The following is a 23,840-nucleotide window of genomic DNA, read 5'->3' on the forward strand; positions in this document are numbered from 1 at the left end:
GGTTGGCAGTACAACGATTTGGACTCATCGCTCCTTTGAGTATTACTGGCATCGTGCTACGTGCTTCAGGTGCTAAATGCATCACTTGCAAGGCTGAAACTCATCCTTCGGCCAATTTTAGTTGTTGTCACAATATTAAAAGTTGCAACAGCATGAGTACAGTCAGGGCCATAGCCTGGATCTTTTAAAGTCTAAGGTAAAAAGTCCGAAGTCTCATAACCCAATCCACTTTTTTTTTATTTTTTACTATAGCCACGATTGACTTTGACAAGTAAATGTTCGATAGTTTTTGTTTAAATATTATTTAGACATATTTATATACTTGTCATATTAATGGTCATATTCTAAAACTAAATTCCTTCCATATTTACATACAAATTGTATTGATGTTCCCATTAATGAATGAGGAGGTATTTAGATAGTTTACATTTTGCATAACTCCACATTCTACAGGTAAACAAATTAAACAAGTGAAAATAAACACATCTGTAAAGCACATCTTAAAAGGGTCTCCACATAATAATGAAAAAAAGGTGAGCTACACGTGCATGCAAACAGAACCAACTAGCCGCAGTACAAATGGATGAATGAATATAAAGTGAAGCAGTATTTACACACACACTGTAGATGCATTCTCTACTATTCCTGTTAATTTTAACTAGCATCTTTAAGAGCTCGCTGAATGAATTAACGGACAGTAAAAAAAAGCTATTTTTGGACGAGAACCCCCTCTCCCAATAAAAACATTACCAGTATTTTCCATGGACATTAATGACTTTCATGCAGTCTTCGTGTGTGATCAGACATTCAAACAAAGATCACAGCTCCGATTATCTGACCAGATGAAATTATCTGAACCAGAGAAAGTGAAGGTTTGTGATAAAAAATATGAAATTAAAGTACTTTCTAAATCGATGACCTATTTTCTATGACCTATACTGCATGTCATAGGCAAAGTTCTCGATGGTTCCACCATTCAGTCCAAAGTGCACGACGATATGAACCATGGCCGTGTCCCTACTGTACCAGTCAACAAGGTGCTCAAACACTATTTTTATTAATAATAATAATAAGGTCAGACAAAGAGGTGCGATCGTAACTTCTGGGTCAAGATTTCTAACTTTGGATGTGGACGGTTTCTCCATGAACTGACCAGACGCAGCGAAATGAGCAGGAACCACCAGGAGCGTCCCAGTGGGGCTCTTGGAACAACCAGAATCTACAAAGTGGACCTTTACCGGAGGTTATTGCATCAAACAAGGCCTCATTCATTCTCTGCCTGAAAGTGGTGGTTCAATACAAAGCCGCCAACTCCTCAGATGTACGCAGCATCAACCCCTCAGATTCATATCAAATCATGAACATCTATACAATTGAATTGACTGTTGTAAAAATGGCATCTATCGGCCATAATGATAATTTTCTTTCTTCCACTTCCCTGGTATCGTTTCTCCTCTAGACTCTAGAGACAGTAAGATTGACAAAAATAAATACAATAGTGTAAAATGTATTCGTATCTTGTGAAAACAATCCTATCCCCTAACGTATGACAATCAGACATATGGTAAAACATCAAATGTTCTCTGGTAAATTCCATTTACATTCTCGCATTATCCTTGAAATAACAATGATTTACCAGGTCATAGTGTTCGTTTGTCCTCCTGTTCACGATTTCGATACATTTGGAGAGACATTTTCTTTGGTAAAAATACCCATTTTGTGGAATGAAAGTGGAGAAAAGAAAAAGAAGACATGATGCCTAATCTGTATAGGTATTTTTGCACATATTGAGAAGATGCTTCGGGCATCTGGCAAACGCACATCTGAACCGACACAAATATGAAGACTTAAATTCAATAGACAGACGGAAGGACAAGCTTTCGACGTTTACCTAAAATAATGCTTCATATTGACCTTGTTCCACACGAAAATTAGACAACTGGAAATGATGCGATGAAGAAACATACATTTCCACACCAACATACTGTAACTAAATTCTAGAATACATTATATCCATGCAAGTATCCACAAACACAAAACAGACAGTATGTGCTTTGGCTCTCATAATGTCACCACAGATAACAGTCCAACACCTTCCAAACAATGCTTCCTCTGGCCCAATAAAATCATAAAACGCCTCTCAGACTGCTTCCCTCTTTTTCAGTGTCTCTTTGAACTCGTGCGACGCTAAATGCAGCCGAGTAGACGGCAGACCTGATGGTGTTAACAGCAACAGTCTGGTGCTAGACACCACTTTACACCCGTACTGCAACTCACAGTTCAAAGTGCAAGCGTGAGAGAAAATATTTTGGAATGATGGGAAGGATTACCGATGCATGCGCGAAATACAAAAGGGGCGATTTGGTGCTGTAGCGTGCCTGCCGGGGTTAGCAACAAAATGGCGGCGGATGGCATGTGTGGGAAGATCTTGCCAAGGCGCGAGCTACATAGTGAGCACTTGTCAGTCTTCTTGCGGGAGTAAAAGCGAAACCAATGCCAGCGCTGAATGGCGAGACAAAAATCGAAAGCGCGGCAAGAAAGGGGAGGGTGATGTTTTCAAAACAAGCTTGAATGGATGCACATTTACAGTAACAAAGAAATAAAGGAAGCCCTTTGAAGAGGAGAGCTGTGTATTACCAAAGGACTGGGCAGGGAAACCAGCAATTTTGCGATTCTTCTTTTGAAGGTTTTCTTCTGTTTCGGGTGGAGTGTTGGGGGGTTTGTGGCGCACTGGCAGCTGAGGCAATCTGGGTCTCAAGCACATCTAAGGTTGGGCAATTAGTTCCAGTGCCACTATTAATGTGCTGAAGGGGCGCGCTCTGCGGGGGGTTGAGGGCTCGGCTCAAAGGGCTTCGGTCCTTGCAGGGAGAAGGGGGGGGGGGGTTAATATGTCCAACAAAGGTGGGAGTCAGGACCTCAGGGCCATGTGAAAGCTGTACCATGTCCACTGACCTCTGAGTGCCGGTGCAGACCCTGCGACATACTGGCCTACAAACGGACACACCGGCCATTACCATTTCTACTGTTCTCCTCAAAAGACAATGTCAGCCCGAGTAACCAAAAAGAAGAGACGTGGGTAATTGACAAACTGAAGCGAGGTACAAATTAGCAGCTCGATACTGGACTTTAATTTGTATTATTTAATTAGAAAGGACTTATTAATGGAGCGGTTAATGAAGCTCCTCCCTGACCGACATAAAAGACAGCCTGGCCGACCTGACGAGACTCGCTTTATTTGGACTCTTTGGCTCATTTCATTGTGAAGTAACAATTCAATTAATTTAGAGATAGGTGTCAAAAGCTGTTCACGAGAATGACATTCTGGGGATTATACATTTATTTAAAACAGTATTTTATGTATGAAAAATAAAATAAAATGTAAAGAAAGTATAAGACCTGTAAATCACACAGTGATTCATAGTGAAGGTATTGATTTGCATGACAAAGTTATCCGTCATATGACTTAGTCACACTATGAGGACAGCTTTTATATACTGGACGGAGGTTGTCGCCATTGTGCACATGAACTTCCAGAACCTCACCAGAACACTCCTTGCTATTGATTATTTCCAGAATGGATTCATCTGTTGATAATTGTTTCAGTGATTAATCATTTAGTCTATAAATTGCCATAAAAGACACCCATAGGCATCTGTTCCCAGAGCCCAGATTAACATTTTCGAATGTCTTGTTTTTTCCTGAAAATAAAAAAAAGGTATAAAATTTACGATGACATAAAACAAAGGAAAGCAGCACGCCGTCACATGTAATGGGTTTGGCATTTTCCTTGATATAAAAAAGGTTTCTCGACTGACAAAGCAACCTGTCAACTACGCTAAAACAACGACGACGAACATACCGTTCGTTTACTTCTCTGGGGTCTCCTTTTCCATCAGGATGATGTTTGAATTTAACTCCGATGTCAGTCTACTATCCAGCGACCAGTACGCTGATCCGAGGCAGCTTTCATTGTACCTCGACACCCACATCTCTCTCCTGAGCTTTTGATCGCCTCCGTAATTTCGCGGGTATTTTAGAAGACAGAAAGCAAAGCAGAGTGAACGTAATGCCGCCAAGCTCTTTTCGTGCCGCCGCTGTGCTCGTTGCTTCCATACGGTTTCACCTTTTGCATGTTATTTTTCTCTTTCCAGATGAAAATTGTCAAAGGGACATTGTCCACCGACTGAGTTTTTAAAGCAACCACAAAGGCTGTTACAGATGGATCAATGATGGGAGCGTTAGAGTAATACCTGCTGCAAAGCTCTGTTGTGTTTGAATATTACCCAACTGCCTTTTATAGGATTTATGAGAATTACTTCTTAGTCCACAACAAATAGACAATGAATGGATGAAAGCTGGAACTGCAAAAAAATACATAATTGCTGTGTAGTTATGCAGGGTTTTTTTTCCAAGGATGAAAGACTCAAAAATAACAATTATCGTTTTCTTCTTTTAAAGCTAAATTTCTTCATTCATGAAATTACAACCTTCAACCTATTACACAGAAGTCATGGTTCCTATCCAATACTATCCCATGTAAATACTTTGCTTGTGTTTTCCAGAAGCATTCAAACTATTTGTTTTCAATATTTTCATTCTCTCTTTTTTTAACAGTAGAAATGTAATTAGTTTATTTCTAACCAAATATTATTTGTGGAAATTCTGGAAAACGAGATGAATATACAAGTATATCTAATTCAATATGACATTCTGTTGTGTGTCCTGGAAATACAATAGCAATACATTATATTTCCCAAGCTGTAATATAATGAACCTCAACATTGAACTTGTGAAAAGGGTGTTCCACCACAAACTGCATCTCTGAACTAAAGCGTAAGAAAGAGATCAAGATAATTTGTTCGTGCTCTTATTTAATTTTGGAGTACGTTTTTTTTGAGAAGTCAAACCGTTACCTCTCTTTCTGTCCCCTGATTGGTCAATGGTGGCGGCTTCTGCCAGATTCAAACCCTCGGTGTGGCCGGTTTTGCTGACCACTAGAGTTTGACAGGAGCCTTTGTGTTCTTTCAGGACAATAGGGGTGAGGGGTGGTGTGTGTGTGTGTGTGTGGGGGGGGGGGGGGTCAGACCAAACTGCCGCAAACCCGCTTCATCTGCAATGTTCTCGCCTGCTGACCTTTAACCCCTTCCGTCATTGTCCGAGTAAAAATAATAAAATCAGTTCCGGCAAATGAATGCCTGAGAGAACGCCGTCTTTATTGGATGTCTCTGCTGGCTTCTTTTTTGTTATCCTCCTTCATGGAAGGTTGACACTAAGATTATGGCAAGATTATGTTGGAGTCTTGACAGATGGTACCGGTTCTGTCACTCGGCAACTTCTCGTTTCTTAATTAAAAGGAAACAAACAGGATTTGGGTTGGTAATGGATCGTGTGGGATTAAGCTTAATAAATGTACTTGACGGCAACTCTTTCAGTTTAGAGGTGAAAAAAGGGTTTATATCCTCCAGTCTGCTTGGAGACCATTTGGGTTTCGGATTAATACAGAGTATTTAGTGTGTCATGTGAGAATGTTGATGACCTTAATAACAAATTCTGAAGCATCGGGTTATCTCATGTCGCTGTGAACTTTTTTCCTACTTTAAGTGTGTATGTTTCTTTTGCTCCAATAGGGGATCGAGTGCTTTGCTCATGTAGGTCAGAGTCACTTCAGGACAATTGAAGCCAGCATGCAGTCATCTAGGATGGTGTTGAAGTTTCACTTTCCTGCCGACACCCTGACAAAAGAGCACCTATTGAGTTCTCCTGCCATCGCTCTTTGTGTTGGTATCGGTGCAGCAGGTTGTCGACATTAAGCCTGTTACCTCCGCAAATATGGTTTTTCATTTCCAAATCGTCAATGAATCCATTTGTAAGTTACATTTTTTGGTCAAAAATATATATTCAGCATATTCAACGCAGCTAAAGTGCCGACACTTTAGCTGCGTTTTGGTACCAGTATCAAATGGCATCAATGTGTTTTCGACATTTTTAGGAAAGTACGCAGACTATATTTACAAATTGGTATACAATTTTCTTCTTTTTTTTTCACAATCCCTCAGTACATATTCTTAAATCCCATCACAGAAAAATACTCTGTGGAAGTCATTGCTGCTGGCTTTTCTCTCTTACCTTTTATTTTCCCCCAATGAAGCAGCAACACCACCACCCCCAACGCCCAGACAAAAGTCAGGTCTGTAACCCCTGTGGACCCACCCCCCGTGCTCTTTGACCTATAATGGAGGCCTGGCTGAGCACAAACAGTGGCCGTCCCCTGAAGCCCTCCCACCACCTCCACCTCCACCATAGGCTCCTGTTTCACTCAGGCAATGAAAGGGCCTACTGTAAATAACGGGGGCCTGGTTGACCCCGACGTTTATCTGGGCCTGAGACCCCTGCATCCATCCTACTGTAACAGAGCCCACAGCTCACAATAGACTCTCTCATGGGTGTTAGACTATGGGTTCTCTCCCCTCTGTGCCCACTCAGAATGGGGATTAGAAGAAAAAGAAAAAAAAGAAGGGCCCCTGTCAGGTCCTCCGAGGGGGTCAACCCCCTCCAAACCAGCATCACAACCCCATCCCACAGACACTTTAGCCTTTGTCCCCGTGTGAGACTTGGGAACCAGGAAGGATAGAGGGAATGTGGAGGTGGGGCTAAAGCCTGAGACCAATCACTCTGACAAAATGCTGGATCAAACTCACAGCTCCCAACACATCAAAGCTCACTCTGTGCTGAAACCACTAAGACAATTCCACTCTAATTCAACCCTGTGCTTTTTTATCTCGATCGAATGGCATCAGTTTGAGGATAACACTTGATTTCCTAAAGTATCTGTAAACATTGTGTGTATATATATATATATAATAATATACACTTTTATTAATCCCCAAGGGGAAATTAGTTCTCTGCATTTAACCCATTCTTAGTTATTAAGGAGCAGAGGGCTGCGGTGAAGCGCCCGGGAAGCAACTGGGAGTTCAGTGCCTTGCTCAAGGACACTTCGACTTGCAACTAATGGGGAGAGCGGGGATCGAACCCACAACCTTGCGGTTGCAGGACGGCCCTCTTACCCCACTGAGCTACAGCCGCCCAAATATATATATATATTATGGTTATGTATAATAATCTAGTTTTGATCCAAGCCCCTCAGGTGGGCTGAGTTGGGGCTCCTGACTGTCCCGGGATATAAACTTAACCTCAGTGGTGGCCGCACCTTTGCCCCTCCCTTTACACCTTTAAGGCCAGGCTCAAACACAATTTCACTCGAGTGTTTGAATCTCCCTGATTTGGCTGATATTTGGCTTGTGCTTATGTCTGTGTGTTGTTTACATGTGCCTATGAGTGGTGTACAATAATGTTAGCGTTTTTAGCTACCTGCTCTGATCTGTATTCAAATTTTGTCAACAGTATTTGTTTTTAAATGCGTTTTATGAACAAATCTGATGGAAACAACAAAAAACAAATACCGGTTGTGATAATAATTCAAACAATTTGTATGGAAATTCAAATATTGAAAATGAATTTTGTTGTTGTAGCCTTGGTTTAATTTTAGGGACTCTTCTTGGCTTTGAGTAATATTAAGGAGACGAGAGGGGCACAAAAAAGTAAAGTTAGGTGATGGTATTAAAGTGTCTTCACAGCCTGAGAGAAAGAAAGGGAAGAAGGGAGAGAGAGAGAGACCCAGAGAGATAGAGAAGAAGGTTTCAGGTCAGAGGCTAAGTGAAATATATCCCCACTCTGATGCATGCAAGAGAGAGGATGCAGGAAGCTGAGGGCCAGAGATAAGGGCACAGACGTTGGCGATAAGCACCCAAACACCTGTTAGGGAAGCTCCAGCTCCTCGCCTCAGACCAACACTCACAGGAGGCAATAAAACACAAGCATGGAAGGGAAAGGAGAAAAAAAGTATAAGGACAAAACCATTAGAGAGAGAACTGCCGCGGTAAAAGTGAGAGCAGAGTTTGAAACTGCAGAGGGTGTCTGGGTGCAGCTGCTCGTATGACCGGGGATAAAACCCCATCCTGTTTTACACCATGCTTAATGGCATATGGTGAGAGCCTACAGCATCATTTGTAAGGTCAGCAGCTAGACAGGAGTGGCATAAATGATGCTGTTTGAGTCATGACATGTCAGAGCCCCCTGCTTCAGTGATCAGTCCAGGAAATGGCTTCTTTTTTTTCCTTCTTCTTCTCTTCTTTTACTATCACACTCTCGCCTTTCCGGGGGCCCAGGGACAAACAGACAAACACAAAACAATCTGGAAGCGGTCAAGAGAGACCTTGGAGAAGGCTGACAGCCGGGCAGTAAACAAGAAAGAGAGGATTCATGATGTGTCAGGAGAGAAATTCATGGGCTGATTATGGCAGGAAGACTGGCTGACCAATCAAATGGTGTTCACCGTCGAATCCTCAATGACCATCTGGAAAGTATGATGCCAATTATGGGGTACTCATATCGTCTTAAAATTACATTTTCCAGTCAATGTCACGGTTAACACCTTTACAAAAATAATATTTTATTTTCAGCACTATACAAAACATTATATGTGCCACTGACAGGTCATGTCACAAGTGACATTTATGGGATTACGATTTTTTTATATATTTACCTGATTTTTTTTATGGCAGATTTGAGTGTTCAAATTGTAATAAATTAAAAAGTCAATGCATTTCAATGACAGTTTTCTGGAGACACATATTATATATATATATATAATAAGGAAGAGAAGAAAAAAATCATTGTGTGTTTTGGTATGGTGCGATGGGAAAATGGTGTCGTTTTTGATTTTGTGCGAGACACTAGCCATGAGAGTATAATAGATGAACAATATGAACAATGGAGATTAGTTATGAGAGAATTGGTCAATACTGCATTGTCTCCTGAAAAAAACATGAATTGAATTAGCTGCGATTTTTACCTCAACGCAAGCACAATTTTAGATGTTGGAATAACAATTGAAATATCCACTTCCATTTCAGAATGACTCTTTGCATCGGTTTAAATATCAGAAACACTTAAAAACAGGCGAAGAAGCACTTCATAGACACAGAAAAACACTGGCATGAGTTTGTAAATACACCTCTGATGATTTATGTATTTCTTCTCCGACTCGCACTCAGACAGTCTTGCTCTTCAGGCAGACAAATCTCCCGTCAATTGAATTCAACCCCCACCTCGCATGCAGCCTGTGTGAGGGAGGGGGGGCAGCCTATCCATCATCAGCTCTCTCCCTCTGGTAATCTCTCTGGGCGTCTTCGGTCAGCAGATACATAAATCAATTATGGTTTTAAGCTTTATGCCATGATTTACCCAACTGATCCCTCCTGGATTACAGCGCAGTTTAAAACGTGTCGGCTGGCGTTAAAGCTGCAAGTCGCCTTGACATTCATTGCTCTCCTGCCACGACGCTCGCCAGGCAGCATGTCAGATGCCACAAGGAAAGGTCTGACAGCATTTTGAATATGCTGACGGGCAGATAGACTGCTTCGGGGTGGCGAAATTATGCAATTTGGATTTCTTTGTGTCCCGACCTATGAAACATATACGCGTCAATCGTTCAGGGTAGGAAGTGACGTCAAGTGGCATTGAGGGCTGAGAATAGAATTAATACATTTAGAATAAACAAATAAATTCCAAATAAGGTGCTATTGGCCATTAGAATGCCATGCTAGTTTGCGAAGACATTTTTGGCAATTCCCTCTAAAAAATTCTTCTGATAATTGCGATGTTTTCAAACAATTGCATACTACATAATATAGTGAACACGGTTCTGGTATTTTTAATAAATGGGTCAACATGTTCTCATGGCTCTTAACTTGTGGCTCTATGAAAACATAAAACAAGTTGGTACCTACTTAATATAAAGCTGATAAATCAACTTTTAAGCAGATTTCATTTTAGGCAATTAATTATTGTTGTATTAACTTTTAATCAAGTAGGCTTAGTTAGTTTACCTGAGAGTTTTCATCATAGTTTACCCTTCTTTAAAGTAAAATAAAATTGACTTTGTACTTATTGCACCAATTCATGCAATGTATTTCCATGCTGCCAATAGTTTCCCAGCTGTATTTCCATTTAATGAATGGTTGACGAAACAATTCTTTTGAGAAATTTAACAGCAGGATAATAACCCCCTCTACATGTGCATTACTAGGAACATTAATTATTAGAGGCTATGATTTTTCATTTCCATTCTTCCGTCAACCAGCTAACACAAACTCAGCATTCACCTGTTGAGCAATCAAGTTTCCTTGGGCCCCGAAGAGGTGGATTAAAAGCTCACACGGTGCTGCTTTAGCCTCAGTTTCCTACCTGAGAGCTCCTTTGTGACAGGTGATGGTGGAAAGAATGGAACAATTTTTTATGACCAGCTTCTTAGCGTGCTGGTATCACTCCATTGGGGCCCCTTGCCAATCTCTGGCAAACCATTCAAGTGGCAACAAAGAGGCTAATTAGAAGCTCTCTCGCTGGAAGCCCGCGGAGGGGTTTGGTTTGATACTTCCCAGGGAGGCTAGGGGGCCTCTAAGGTGGCGGTGGCAGCTTTTTCACACACAAACACACACACACACACAGACACATACACAGACACACAGGACATTTGTGAACACACTTGGGTTGGCCCTTTGGCTCTAGCACATTTGCTCATTGTGGCCGTCCTCCTTACGGTCTGCCAGAGCAATAGAATCAGAGGGGGGGAACCGACACATCTTTCATGTGGCGAAGACCCAGAGAGGGGATGCTAATGGGATATCGATGGGATTAGAACCCAGAGTGTTCAGGTCCAAGAGAACAGAGGCAACGCTCTATGAACTAGAACTAAAACCCACTCAGCTTTAAGGCCAGATCATTCTAATTCTATGGACCTTTTCTTTTTTTAGATGTGAAAGTTGACAATGATGCATGCACCTTAATACAGTAAGAAATTCTGCCAGAAAAGAAGGTCTGAAAGTCTAATAAAAGGTAGCCCGGGATACATAAAACAAACACCGTTAAATCATTCTCCCTGCTGAGATTCACTCACTGTGCATTTGCCTAAAAAACAGTGGCACAACCTCTTTCCCTGCCAATACTCACAGCAGCAACTGGAGGTAGAGATAGACATCAGGAAGTTAGGGCCGATAACACATTTGCATGACACCTGATAACTGGCTGTAATTAGTACTTCCCTCGAGCCCCCCCCCCCCCAACACAGCCTCTCACATCATGAAAAAAAACAACCTCACATCGACACACACACACACGGCCAACTTCCAGTACAGTATGTTATCCTTATCCCTCCCTGCAGACCTCGAGGCCCCCACAGGGACAAAAGATAGGGGCCTCGGTGTGTTTGCTTCATAGCAGCTCCTGCCAGACCGCATCAGCAAAGGCCACGTCTGCCGAGCGCCGTTAGCCACACAGAGGCAGCTGGTCGCACCGAGTCAAGCTGCTAACTTTTAGAACACAAGCTCCTCCCTTCACTCTTATCACACAGGGATGGAGGCGATCTAAATCAACCGTCTGATTAGATCGCCTCCCTCTATTGCCACCATCTAGATATTATACTGCCCCCTTCCCTTTTCTATCGGCAGTGTCCTCCTTCTTTCTTTTTTTAAAGCACCTCAATTCCTTCTTTAAAAAACCCAGCTCCGCCAGATTTTAGAGGATGACACGCCACCTGACAACGTTGCAAGACAATAAAATGCTTAATCTGGACGTAGGTTTGCGCTTGTGTGTGTGCCGTCCATTGCACTTGATGTAGCCCCGCTGTGTTAAGGCTTTAATCGATGCATCTCCCTATCCTGACTGAGGACAGAGCCCAAATCTGAGATCAGAGCGATGGCGGTGTAAATCTTTACGGTTCAACCGGAGCCTTTTAAAGCCTGTCTATAATTGGGCCTCAGCCAGCAGCTGCGGCTATCACCGTGGGCCCGGTCAAAGCGCCAGTTCCTCAGGGGCATGAACAAAACACCGTGCTTCCAATAAGGGCACATAAAAAGAATAAGCCCTCCGCTGTGGTCTGTGGTTGAGGTATTTCTCGGAGAAGTGTTTTCGTTGAGTGAGGCTTTTTGTGCCGTTGGATTATTACACCAACATGTACTGTACCTCTGAGTGCAAGCTGGGGAGACTTAGCTCCCTGAGTGATTTCAAATAGAGGGTAATCCACTGCAATGTAATGGATGCTTTGTTGACAGGCTTCTTTCGGGAAGCAGGAAAATGTTTAGAGGTTAGGATCGTAAGCTTGAAACTGCTTTAGTTTGAGTTATTTAGGAGAGCAAAAGGTGAGGTACTATACGAAATAATTTTAGCTATACGCGCAACATTTTCGAACTTATTCTTACGAATATTGTCACGGTCTCATCATGATCGTCATCATACAGAGGTGCTATTGAGCATTTCATACGACAGTGAAGTTTAACCTACCCTTTGGTTCATTCATATGGAAATAAAAATGATCCATTTCAGTGCTCTCATTTTAGTGAAGGGCCACGAGAATTATATTTTTAAACTGGCACATTTCGTTTTTTTCCCCTGACAGATAGGGATGCCCCCAATCAGAGTCATTCGGTCCCGATACCAATGTCTTGACCTTGGGTCTCAGCCGATACGGTGTACCAATCCCATAAATAATAAGCTGTATGCATCTCTGTGTGCAAGTGACTTAAATCACCTGGAAGTAATGTCTACCTGAGCAGAGAAAGAAGTTGCTCTCCCTCTTTGTGTTGAATAAAAAAAGTTCAATCTCGATATTAAATTCAGCGCCTTCAAATTAAACCATGTGCATATACAGATGATTTTAAGCCAGCATCTACCAACCATTTGTTGCATTTCGTCTTAAGCCTCTTGCACAACCAGCAGTCAACAAGGTGTCCATTTGAACCCAACTACCTGGTGGCTCACGGCGTGAATGTATAGGAAGAAAGCAGTGGTTAATGGTTGATAGTGGCCAAAGCACACAAGTGTCAGTGTGCTTGTAAACCTTCCGCTGGCCTCACCTCAACGTGCAGGCTATATGTGTGTGTGTACATACATCGTTATCACCTGCAACAAACGCTGCAAACCGCGATCTGGGCTCAATCTGCTCTTGGTTTACTGAGGAGGAGTGCCAAGGGTTATCTGTCCCACTCTGATATGCACAGATAAGAGCCTTAGGCCCACTGTTTAAACACCTGGGGTATTAGAGCGCCATCCGTACCCCTTTGCCACAAAAGAAGAGGAAATGGAAGAGTGAGCGCTGGCTGCTGCTGCTGCTGCTGAGGAGAATGTGTGTAAAAAGTAATGACGTGAGTGTGTGCGCGTGCGGAGGTTAAGGCAGGGGTGATTATTTCCACCACTCCCACTTAGTACCTCAATGCTTCCATCAAAGAATAACAAGGAAAACAGAGAGAGAGAGAGAGAGAAAAACAGTGGACTCATTGACTTGTCATGTTCATGTTCCCCCTCTTCCCCCCTCCTCTCCATCATATGATGAAAAGGCAGAGTTAAAGCATTGATAGTTATCAGTAATGTTTAATGGCTATATGCTGGAAAAGCTCCCCTTTCAAATGGGCTCTTTTTTCACTTATGTGATGTACATTACAGCGAGGGTCAGTCATTTGCATGAGAATGGACGATTAAGTGAAAGAGATAAACCCACGGCTAGTTCCCGTGATTTGGATGCTGTGTTTGGAATACCAAGCAGTGAAGGGTTCTTTCTTCTTTCATGCATTTATTTTCCCAATAATCACTCAGGCCCTTCCAGTGTTGATTATTTACTCAGTGTGCAAGGGTTACTAAAATATTTGCTGCAATCCTGTCTCCCTGAAGTAGCAACAACAGTCACCCTGGGCTGGGTGGTGGGGTGGACTACTGGGGAGAGATGAAGGGGGGGGGGATTACTACTTACTTTGGAAGACTATTTAAACATATAGGCTGGATATCAAATGACATTTTCCCGAGTTAGTGGCAAGAGTTTCATTTACGAGACATCTCAATTCAAAAAGCCAAAGTTTTCCAAACAACAACTTGACATAAATAAAAATTGTCCAAAATTAGAAACATGTTGATTTCATTGTGGAGAAGAAAATACAGTCATATCTCTTGGGCTTGTGCAATATGACAATATTGGATTGTGAATGATTGAAATGTCTCCACGATCTGACGTAAAAAAAATATATATAGTTTTTCACGTTCTATATTGTCAGAACTTATGGCTGCACACAACAGTGCAGCGCCGCTCCTATATAAATAATTGGAATACGGCGGATATAATCAATGCCAATGTGAAGAGCGGTTAACGCGTTTTTAGAAGATTCTCACATACAGATACTTATTGAAATAAACTTTAAAAAGTGTTACATTTGAGAACGCAAATTGTTTTTCTGTTATCTTGCATTTTTTAACGGGGACATTTATTTTGTTGTCCTGTTCAGTAACTTGCAAAATGGTCCTAAAAACAAAACTGATAAGTTTGTGGATTGTGATCCTGCCTGAAAATATAAATCATGATATGATATTATTGCCGTGTCGGCCACATCTCCTGTGCTTAAACATTTCTAGATCCTGTAGCTGAATCCTCACAGACACACACACCACTTATGGAGCTGAGAGACAATGTATTCAGTCTGGGTGGGGGTGTTTTTTATGATACAATCCAGGGCACAGAAGAATGAAAGGGAGCAGAGACTAAATTCATACAGGAAGTGGGCACTTTCTGTTGCATTCATTTTAACATAGACGCACACACACACACACACACACACCTGGAAATAATTACGCTCGTGTTTGACTTGACCTCAGTCAACTTTTTTTAATGTGTTTGTTGCAGAGGTAGCAGTGACCCTGACACGGTGGCTGTGGGGAAATGATGTGTAATTAGTCAGAGGGAACACGACTCCGCTCATCTGAAATAAAACATCTTGCATTCACGTCAAAAGAATCAGACAGCTTGACATGCATGTATATGGGGGGGACAAAGAAAAATAAAACACAGACTTGGTATGCCATCAAATGACCAACATTAGAATTTGTGATGACACGAGGAGCGTCTGGTATATCAAGCACCTCAGCAGACCTTTTAAGTGCGGACGGCAAAGCAGACAGCGGATGATACAATGTTTGATTTCTAAACTAAAAGAGGCCGTCAGGACAGCGAGTACAATATTTAACAGTGTTATGTCGGTATCAGCCAGTCTAAATTAATCCATTAGCATGCTATGGGGGAGAGGCGGGAGGATCAATGCTTGAAACGGTTTGGAAATCTCCTTTGATACAAGATTTCCCAGCTTGAGCGAATTGATGAAATTCCTCTTGAAACATAGGCAACCATTTCACACGTCAGACTTTTTCTCAAGACACAGACTGATGTGGCATGTCCTTTGATGCAGTAAGACTACAATACTGCATCCGGCACAGAAGCTACAGGGCCCGGTAACGCTGTTGTTAAAGTCTGCTTAGGAAGAACTGATCAGAAGCAACACAAAATATTCACATCTACAGTTTTGTTTTGTTTTTTGAAACGCATAGTATCAGTCTGTGCAGAAATGTGTCTCTCATTCACTGATTAATAAGCACTTTTCATGAAGGCTAAGAACATTTACACACTTTCAGAAGTAACTGCCAACACCAAAAAAAAAGAGGAATTATCTGGCTCCACCACACGTCAGAAATGGAATTAAAGAAAAAGGAGGTCTCGGCCTACCAAACCTGAAAATATATTACTGGGCAGCACAACTAACGGCTATAGTGGCATGGATTGGAAATGACCAGGAGACCGGATGGACCCAGATAGAACAGAGCACAGCTAAGGGTATATCTATATCAACATTGCCTTTTATTGATATCAAATCATTTAACAAAATAAAAATAAAAAACGAATGGATAAAGCACACACTGAAGATTTGGACAATAATTAAAAAGAAGCTTGAAGGACCCAGCTCACTCTCAAGGGCTATGCCACTTGTAGGCAACATAGAATTCCCTCCCTCGATGTGGGATGGTGGATTTAGACAGTGGGCTGTAAAAGGCCTTAAAACCATCAAACAATTATTTGATGGAACAGAACTCAAATCATTTTCTCAGCTGCAAGAACAGTATACACTTCCATCAAAGGACCTGTATAGATACCTTCAAATGAGACACTACATTACAAACCATAAAGACAGACAGTTAGTAAAAAAAAAACCTAATGTAATGGAAGACTATTTTATTAGTAGAGCAGAAAACGGCTTTCCAACTAAAAACCACGTCTCCCACATATATAGAAGGCTTACAGCTGACAAAACACAAAATACATTGAACATCAAGGAAAAGTGGGAATTGGAATTAAATGTTATAATTGAAGATGCAACATGGGAAGATCTGTGCAACAAATGTCATAAAGGAATCAATAGCCAATTATGGAAAGAATTTGATTGGAAACTAAAAGTCAGATATTTTAATACACCTCTTGTAATCTCTTCATATGTGAAGGATCCTTCAGCTCCATTATGCTGGAGAAAATGTGGAAGAATAGGAGATCACACGCATATCTTTTGGGACTGCCCAGTAGTCAAAGGTTTTTGGAAAAATATTTAAAAAGAAATCAATAGAATCATTGAAGTGGAGGTACCCTCAGACCCATTAATAGATGTGCTGGGGTCTATACCAAGAGATTTAGAGGACACCAATCTGATGTATATTCTCCGCATACTTTTAATGATTGCCAGAAAAACAATAACTCTGAACTGGAAAGATGCAAAACCACCAACCATAACTCAGTGGAGACAGAGATTAAACCAGGTCCATACAATGGAAAAAATGACTGCAAAATTACAAATGACATTAGATATCTTCACAAGAAGATGGGCGTGCGTGACGTTATATCTAGAGTCGATATTGGATGTAGATGGTATAACTGAGAGGGGTTGAGGTTGTACACATACAGTGCAACTGCAAAACAAAGAGGTCTATGAAAAATCTGGGTATGAAATGAATGTCTGTTGATTTGTTGTTTATTTATTTTTTACTTTTCACATTAATGCCTTTTACCTTTCTTTAGTTATTTTACTTTGTACTCCATGCTTACCATTTGGTGTTATATAGTTTGATTGTTTGGTCCTTCCCTCCCTCCTCATTGGGTCCTACTCTTGGAGGGTAGAAACATGTGGGAGGGTATGGGTGGGAATCTTTGGTGGGTGTTTATGTGGATATGGATGGATTTGGATGTGCTGATTTTATTTTGTTGTAGATATTACTTTATTACTTTTTCTTTTCTTTTCCTTCTTTTTTTTCTAGATGTCAAGGAATAATCTGTTTGTGGAAAATGCAAAATAAAAAGTTATAAAAAAAAGAAATGGAATTAAATCTTTTTTTTTAACTGCACAACCGTTGGTGTTTTGTTGCAAACAAGGACACTTGTCTTTGGGGTATAAGCCATTCTCTAATACTTAGTATTTTCTTCAGACAAATAGGACGGAATCGGCTTTTAGCCATGCATGCCAAGATAAGAGATCAAGTATGAAGGGACGGGGGTTGGGATTCAAATCCTGAGGTGAACTTTAACCACTGTGCATTCCTAATGATTTAAAACAAACGCGCAGGGTAAGAAGGTGCAACAAATAGGCCTCCAGTCCCTCAAACGCATAAGTAATAATTCCACGACATTCCACGAGGTACTTGTACTCTGATTTGGGCCGACACAATTTTGACATATGCAGAGATGCATGCAATGATATATATACCAGGAAATTTAATGCAGTTTTGAGTTGCAGAAGTGTATTTTAAGTGCAGTTTCCAGGCCTTGATGCATTCATAGTCATAGACATTGACAGAAATAGCGCAGCACTGATTTACTGCCACTCCCCTGTCCTAGAACTACCAAGAGCCCAGGTTCAGCACTCATTTCCTGAGCTGACCGTCTGCTCTAATTATCAAGCTAATAAGGGCCCCCCTTGTTCAGTTATGGGAAAGTGGAGGTTAGTCAGGTCCAGAATGAAGGGGTACCACTTTGGTAAGTGTGTGTGATAGCTGCCGCCCACATCTTGTAAGGCGTGACTAACGGTCTTGGACAATATAACGACAGCAGTCACTTGGGCAGTTATTGAAGCAGTGGATCTCTGGGCCTGAGCCACACAGTCATCCTGTTTGTGTCCATCGACGGATGTCACCTACTCATATTTTAGAGGAGCGTGGATGGGTTATCGAGTCAAAAACAGGTGACTAATCAGAGCAGCAAGTCTACTAATTTAGTCCGTTACCCAAAAGCTCTGAATGTAATGCAAACTACCGAAGCAATCTTATATGTGATTCGTAAAAAAAAGAAAAAAGGTCCATCCATTTTAAGACTAGCAATTTTTTTTTTTTTAAAGAGTGGCTTACCTGTGCTGCTCCACAGCTTCGTTATCTGGTAGTTCTGCACCGCAGACATTGCAACGCTCGAGCTGGTTCCTCCCGTCTGGTTTCATGCCCACAGCCAGCTCTCCGAGCTTGCTGAAGAATTCCCTCTGGATGAAGCTCTGAGGCATGAGTCCCCCGTAGGCACTGAAGTCCATAGACATTGCCAGGGCTGGGGGCATGGGGAGGGCGGAGGCCATGGATGCCGCCATGGATGCCGGCATGGACATGAAAGCATCGGATTTATGATTGACAGGTAGGGAGTACAGCGAGGCAAGATGTTTCTCCGTCATCCCGGCCATTGCTTCCAGTCCCATCTGGCTGACATCAACTTGAGGGTTGGCCATGACCTCATCGCGGACGTAATGTAGCTCGCGGGCACTGGTGATTACGCTGCTCCTGGTAGGTGTTCCTGGACCGTCTCGGTTCCTGTCCTCGCCACTTCGTTCTCCATTGCTGGAGGCACTGGATTCCATGTTTGGAGGGCTGTCGTGGCCGTTGCCACCCATGTCCACTTGCATCATTTCAGTCTTGATCTCAGTCATTAAGGGGTGGGAAATGCCGTGAAGAACTTGCTCACCCCCAAAGCCCTGCTGGAGCAGAGACTGACCGATACTCATCAGGCTGTCCACAGCAGCTTTGGTGGGACTTAGGGTGGAGACACCGAAGGAGGTGGAAACCGAGGGACTCTGATCCACCATACCAGTCATGATGGCAACTTGCTGGGCACCTGACAGATAGGGACTCTGCATGGAATGCTTTTTGGAGTTCTTGGCTCCATTGTGGCCTTTGCGCTCATCATCCTCCTCTGTGCTCCCGTCATTCAGGTTGACCTCTGTGTCATTGTCATCTGAAGACTGGATGGTTTCCAGGATCTTGAGGCATTGCTCTTCCAGGTATTCAATCTCCAGGATCTCCGCTGCATACAGAAGATCATCCAAGTCCTCAACCTTGGCCTGGAGTGTTGCAGTGTAAGCATACTCCAGAATCTGCTGAAAAGTCTTTGGAGAAAGAAAGTCCAGGGTGTAATGCTGACTGCTGCGATGGAAGAGGATCTCAAACATTTTGCTTGTGCAGGCTAGCACAGTCCGGTGAGCGTGGAACTCCTGGTTGTCTACCATGATGACCACGTCACAGAGGGTCCCGGCCAGACGCATCTGGTTGGCCTTCTGCAGCAGGGCAGTGGGGTGGTTGGGGTTCTGGAGCTGTATCATACCCATTTTAGACAAATCCATTATGTCGATGCAATCCACGAGGCCGACTCATGGGGCTCGCCTTCCCCGTTCAGCAGTGTTTTTAGCTATCTTTGTAAACAAGATGAAACCTGGATCGAGAAACAGAACAAAGAAGAAACGTCAGTTCCGGTGAATTCTCAAGCAAAAAAATAAATGTTGTGCAGAACAAACTCACTCATATATATGCTTTAAAAATAAAATATGCATTACTATTTATTTCCAAAAGAATGAATGAATGTTCTTCTTTTTTTTTTAACAAAATGCATGATCGCCCAATTCTATACTGTACAAAAGGATGCAAGGCCAATTCAGTCATTACATTTTAAAAATGAATGTTAGAATTTTGACACTGAATGCATGTCATGTATTCTGCTATTTATTTAGTATGGAAGAAGAAGTCAGTGGAGTTTCAAATTGCAAACATTAGGCTGGGATGGTAAACACGAAAAAAAAAATCAAAATCAGCAGAGAGCTTTGACAGTAGACTTCTGAAGAGAGACAATTTGTGAGCCGTCCGACAGGGTCACCCTGCATACCAATCAGTCCAACATATGTTATGTTAAAAAGAGGTCTTCATTTGGTTATTTGAACTGGATGAAGACCGTTAAACAAGTGTGAATTGTGGGGTGGTGTGTGTGTGTGTGTGTGTGTGTGTGCTGGCTCGTTCACAAAGACCATCAGCGGCCTTTCTGAAATTAAATAGCATCTTACTCAGTATTCCCATCACAGACGGGAGCAGAGAGCAGCGGCCATAAATGGAAGGAAAGGAAAGCAAAAAGCAGAACAAGGCGAGAGAAAATAACACTGCGGCACCAAACACCCGGTTCTGCTTGCCTCACCCTTACTGATGTAGAGAATCCACACGCGAGTTAACGGGGCAACATGTTGCTTCACCCCATATCTACAGCATACTCAGACCAACACTAAAATAACAAAAAGGGCTCGAAATAAATAGCCTCACCACTGCATACTTTAAATGAATGATTGTCAGCGACTCCTGTGTTAACATGGTCATTAGGACATGCACTGAAACAATGCTCTCTTCATTGTGGCAATTAAATACAGCATATACGCTAAATGAAAGAATGAATAGCGACCAGTTAAGTGTCTCCATTGACCCAAATCCTGGATGAGCTCATTGACGTTCAATGGTCTCCTAAATAAGACACATTTCCAACAAAAGTTGTGGAGATATTTTTCCCTTGCAAGTCAACATTTTCATTAACATTTTTCAAAAGCTTCATTTTAAGAACATTGACAGCAATTTTCAAAGAGCTTCATTTTCTTTAATAAAAAATGGGGAATAATAAGAGAAGAGAGAGTATGTGGGCACTTATTTTCTTTCCTCCCTGCCTGGGAACAATACACAACACACACACACACAGATAAGAAAAAAAGAGGAAATATCACCAGCCTTCGAGCTTTTTTATTTTTTTCTTTCTTTAAAAAAAATACCAGTAAAGGTCTAATGCAAGCTCACAATCACAGAAGCCTACATCAGAACATGCAGGACGTAAAAGAGGCGGGCAGCTATTGTTTGTGGTGATGGTTGTGGAAAATGCATCGAGTCTTGCTGGCTTTTGGGACACTATCAAATCGATATAAGAGGCAGGTACTGATGAAACCACAGGCTCTCGCCTCGCGGAGCTCAGCCTCTCAGTCCACAGAGGTCATGTTTAAAACCCGACATTATCTTTATTACAGGTAGGACCTATGCCAATAGCTCCGATTTATGTCCCCGTAAATGATCCAATGCTTGTTGCGCTCTGTGGGGCTTCCGACCAAGCCGTGCGTGGCTCCAGCGGGACACAATGCAAAGTTGCTGCTCGGTGGACTTTATCGCGTCTCTCCGTTCTCTATTAATATAAATAGAGAGGGGAAAAAAAGAAAAAAAGGGACGTGACTTCGTGTGTCTAGACGGCGTTCATATTCACCAGACGAATTAAACAGCGCGTTATGCATTATGCAAAACACCACGCACTACATTAACTACATTAAGCCAGGGGGCTGGGGGGTGGACAATAACCACATTTAGGGGAGACTTAATAGAAAGGCAGTGTGATCAATGTGATCGCGAGTCTTCTGCCACAACAACAATAAACATTGTTCAATATTCCGGACCACGAGCCACGCTGACAGACGCGAACACATTTGAAAAAAGCAAAAACGTCTCCGAGGAGCGACGATCAGAGACGTTGAACGTGATAGGCTACCAACAAAAAAAAGTATACGCGAGACAGACAGCTGCCAGAATCTCACGCCAGCTCTCCTCAGACCGACGCACAGGTGGACTTGGTTTGTGGCAGATTGGCAGAAACACTCAAACGCTGGCTCTTTCGAGATGATGAGCAGGAGAGAGAGAGAGAGAGAGATATATAGAGAGAGATATAGAGAAAGAGCGAGAGAGAGATGCATAGAGGGTGAAGAAAGTGAAAAAGGTGAAAAGAGAGCGAGAGATCAGACAGACAGTCGCGATAACAAATCAATGTGCCATTGCATCGGTTACCAGTTTTCCCCACCTCACACAGGATGTCGCGCGTGCTCTTGCAAATCGATTATTGGTCACCAGTCAACCGTCTAGTTGCCCCGTCAATCAGTTGTAGCGTGACTTGTGCGCTGGATTTTGGGGTAATAAAATTTAAAAAAAGACCAGTGTCCCCAGTCCTCCTCGTGATGTCATCACGGCTAAACGAGCCACACTGGTAAGACTGGAGACAGCAAGGACGGGCTAAGAGTGTCGCTGTCTAAAAAAATTTTTTTTTAAATGCACAATTTCCATTAAAAAAACGAGCGAACGCGATTTCTCTAGTGGAGTCACATGGAGCGGGGCGTCATATGTTGTCTGGCTCCCGGTACAACAGCCAGACCTCACGTCCTCTAGCTGCGATCTCCAGCATACTAAACCAGACCGCTGGGGGTAGAGAGGTGGTGGTGGTGGTGGTGGTGGTGGTGGTGGGTGTAACGTCAATCTTCACATCTCTACAATACACTACCGTGCGTTAAATGCAAACTTTAACACCTTGCGGCGCATTCAGTAAAACACTTGTTTTCATCCAGCGCGCCGCTGCGCAGATCCAACTCGCGTGCCAAAGTGCCGTTTTGCTGTTTAACTTCAGCGTGAGGTGGAACGGGGACAAGCGAAACGATCTCCCACGCCCCCCACTCTCCGACGCTGTAAAAATGCATCCAAATGTGAACATGGTGAATGAAAGTACACAGAGAAAACAGTCGTAGACGCATGCAGAGTCGCGGGTCCGGCACTTGTCGCCGGGAAACCGCGCGGCTGCGTTTCACCCGGATCGGTACTCACCTAAGTTGGCCGTTTTGGGTTTCTGTACAGTGTCGGGAGGGGGGAGTGGGGCTACAGCATAGTCCGGCAGTTCGCAGTACCCGCTCTCTCTCTCTCTCAAGCGCACTAACTCCTTTCTTCCCTCGCCTTAGCAAATCAACACGGCGCTGACGTCAACGCAGCCAGTCATCCAGACGAGCGTGCATGCGTGCAGGCGGCTAGCCGGCTCTGCGCTCCAGCCACACAAACGCTAAGAAAGTGAGACACCTAGGGGGCTGTCTCGTGTCAAACGGTCGCGTTGCATACAGTATATTGGCAGTGGAAGGGGGAGCGACACATGGCCTCCCTCACCAGCTGTTTGGACGCGCATGCAGCCAACAGTTGTGCTCAAACTCCCGCCAGGGGCACGCGTACAGTTTACCGGCCCTATAGAAAAAGTAAATAAGTGTACTTCCTAAGTGCCCCTCTAAAACATTCAAGGAAACTGTACTTCGTCAGAGGACAGCAAAGGTGAATGCAACGCGCTCTGATCCATCCTCCCGGACAAGATTAATTCCGAGGGGTATTACTATCGTAACCAAAAAATATAACTGTATCGAAAGATAATACCACTCTAAGTTAAAGTTCTTGCTGAAGATTCTACAAGTGTTCACAATATTGTAGTAAAGCTGAAGGAACAATACATAAGTCACTGAAATGTGTAATGGTTTCTCATTTAATTATTTTACACATCTAACAACGTTTTCAGCATAATCTTTCAATATTCAAACTATTATTATTATTTTTAAGTATTCCTTCATACAAATATAACATTTTATAAATGTTTACAATGTTTTGTTAAAGAAATGCCAAACCAGAAACAGAAAGAGCAGATTATATGAAGTGCATCATATACAAATTATCACTTAAATGCCTTCTGTTCTATATATATATACATATATATATATATTATAAGTTATAACAGGCTGCAGATCTTTCCACAGTTTTGT

General features: G+C 42.5%; 1 protein-coding gene across 2 annotated transcripts in view; it reads right to left on the reverse strand.

Moving 5' to 3' along the window:
• zbtb16a (zinc finger and BTB domain containing 16a) overlaps positions 1-22,937 on the reverse strand; it is a 143,566-nt gene extending 120,629 nt beyond the window's left edge. Inside the window, exons 1-2 of one of the 2 annotated variants that reach the window (XM_056408451.1) lie at positions 22,873-22,937; positions 18,313-19,651 (exon numbers count right to left, since the gene is read on the reverse strand). In XM_056408451.1, coding sequence (XP_056264426.1) covers positions 18,313-19,562 — 1,250 coding nt within the window. In that variant the 5' untranslated portion in view covers positions 19,563-19,651; positions 22,873-22,937. Of the gene's footprint in view, positions 1-18,312; positions 19,652-22,081; positions 22,260-22,872 lie in introns of those variants that run through there. The other variant, XM_056408455.1, reaches the window with a different exon arrangement.
• Positions 22,938-23,840: the final 903 nt, after the last annotated feature.

This window comes from Pseudoliparis swirei, chromosome 3 (assembly GCF_029220125.1).
Source record: "Pseudoliparis swirei isolate HS2019 ecotype Mariana Trench chromosome 3, NWPU_hadal_v1, whole genome shotgun sequence".
In the NCBI taxonomy this organism is placed as follows: domain Eukaryota; kingdom Metazoa; phylum Chordata; class Actinopteri; order Perciformes; family Liparidae; genus Pseudoliparis; species Pseudoliparis swirei.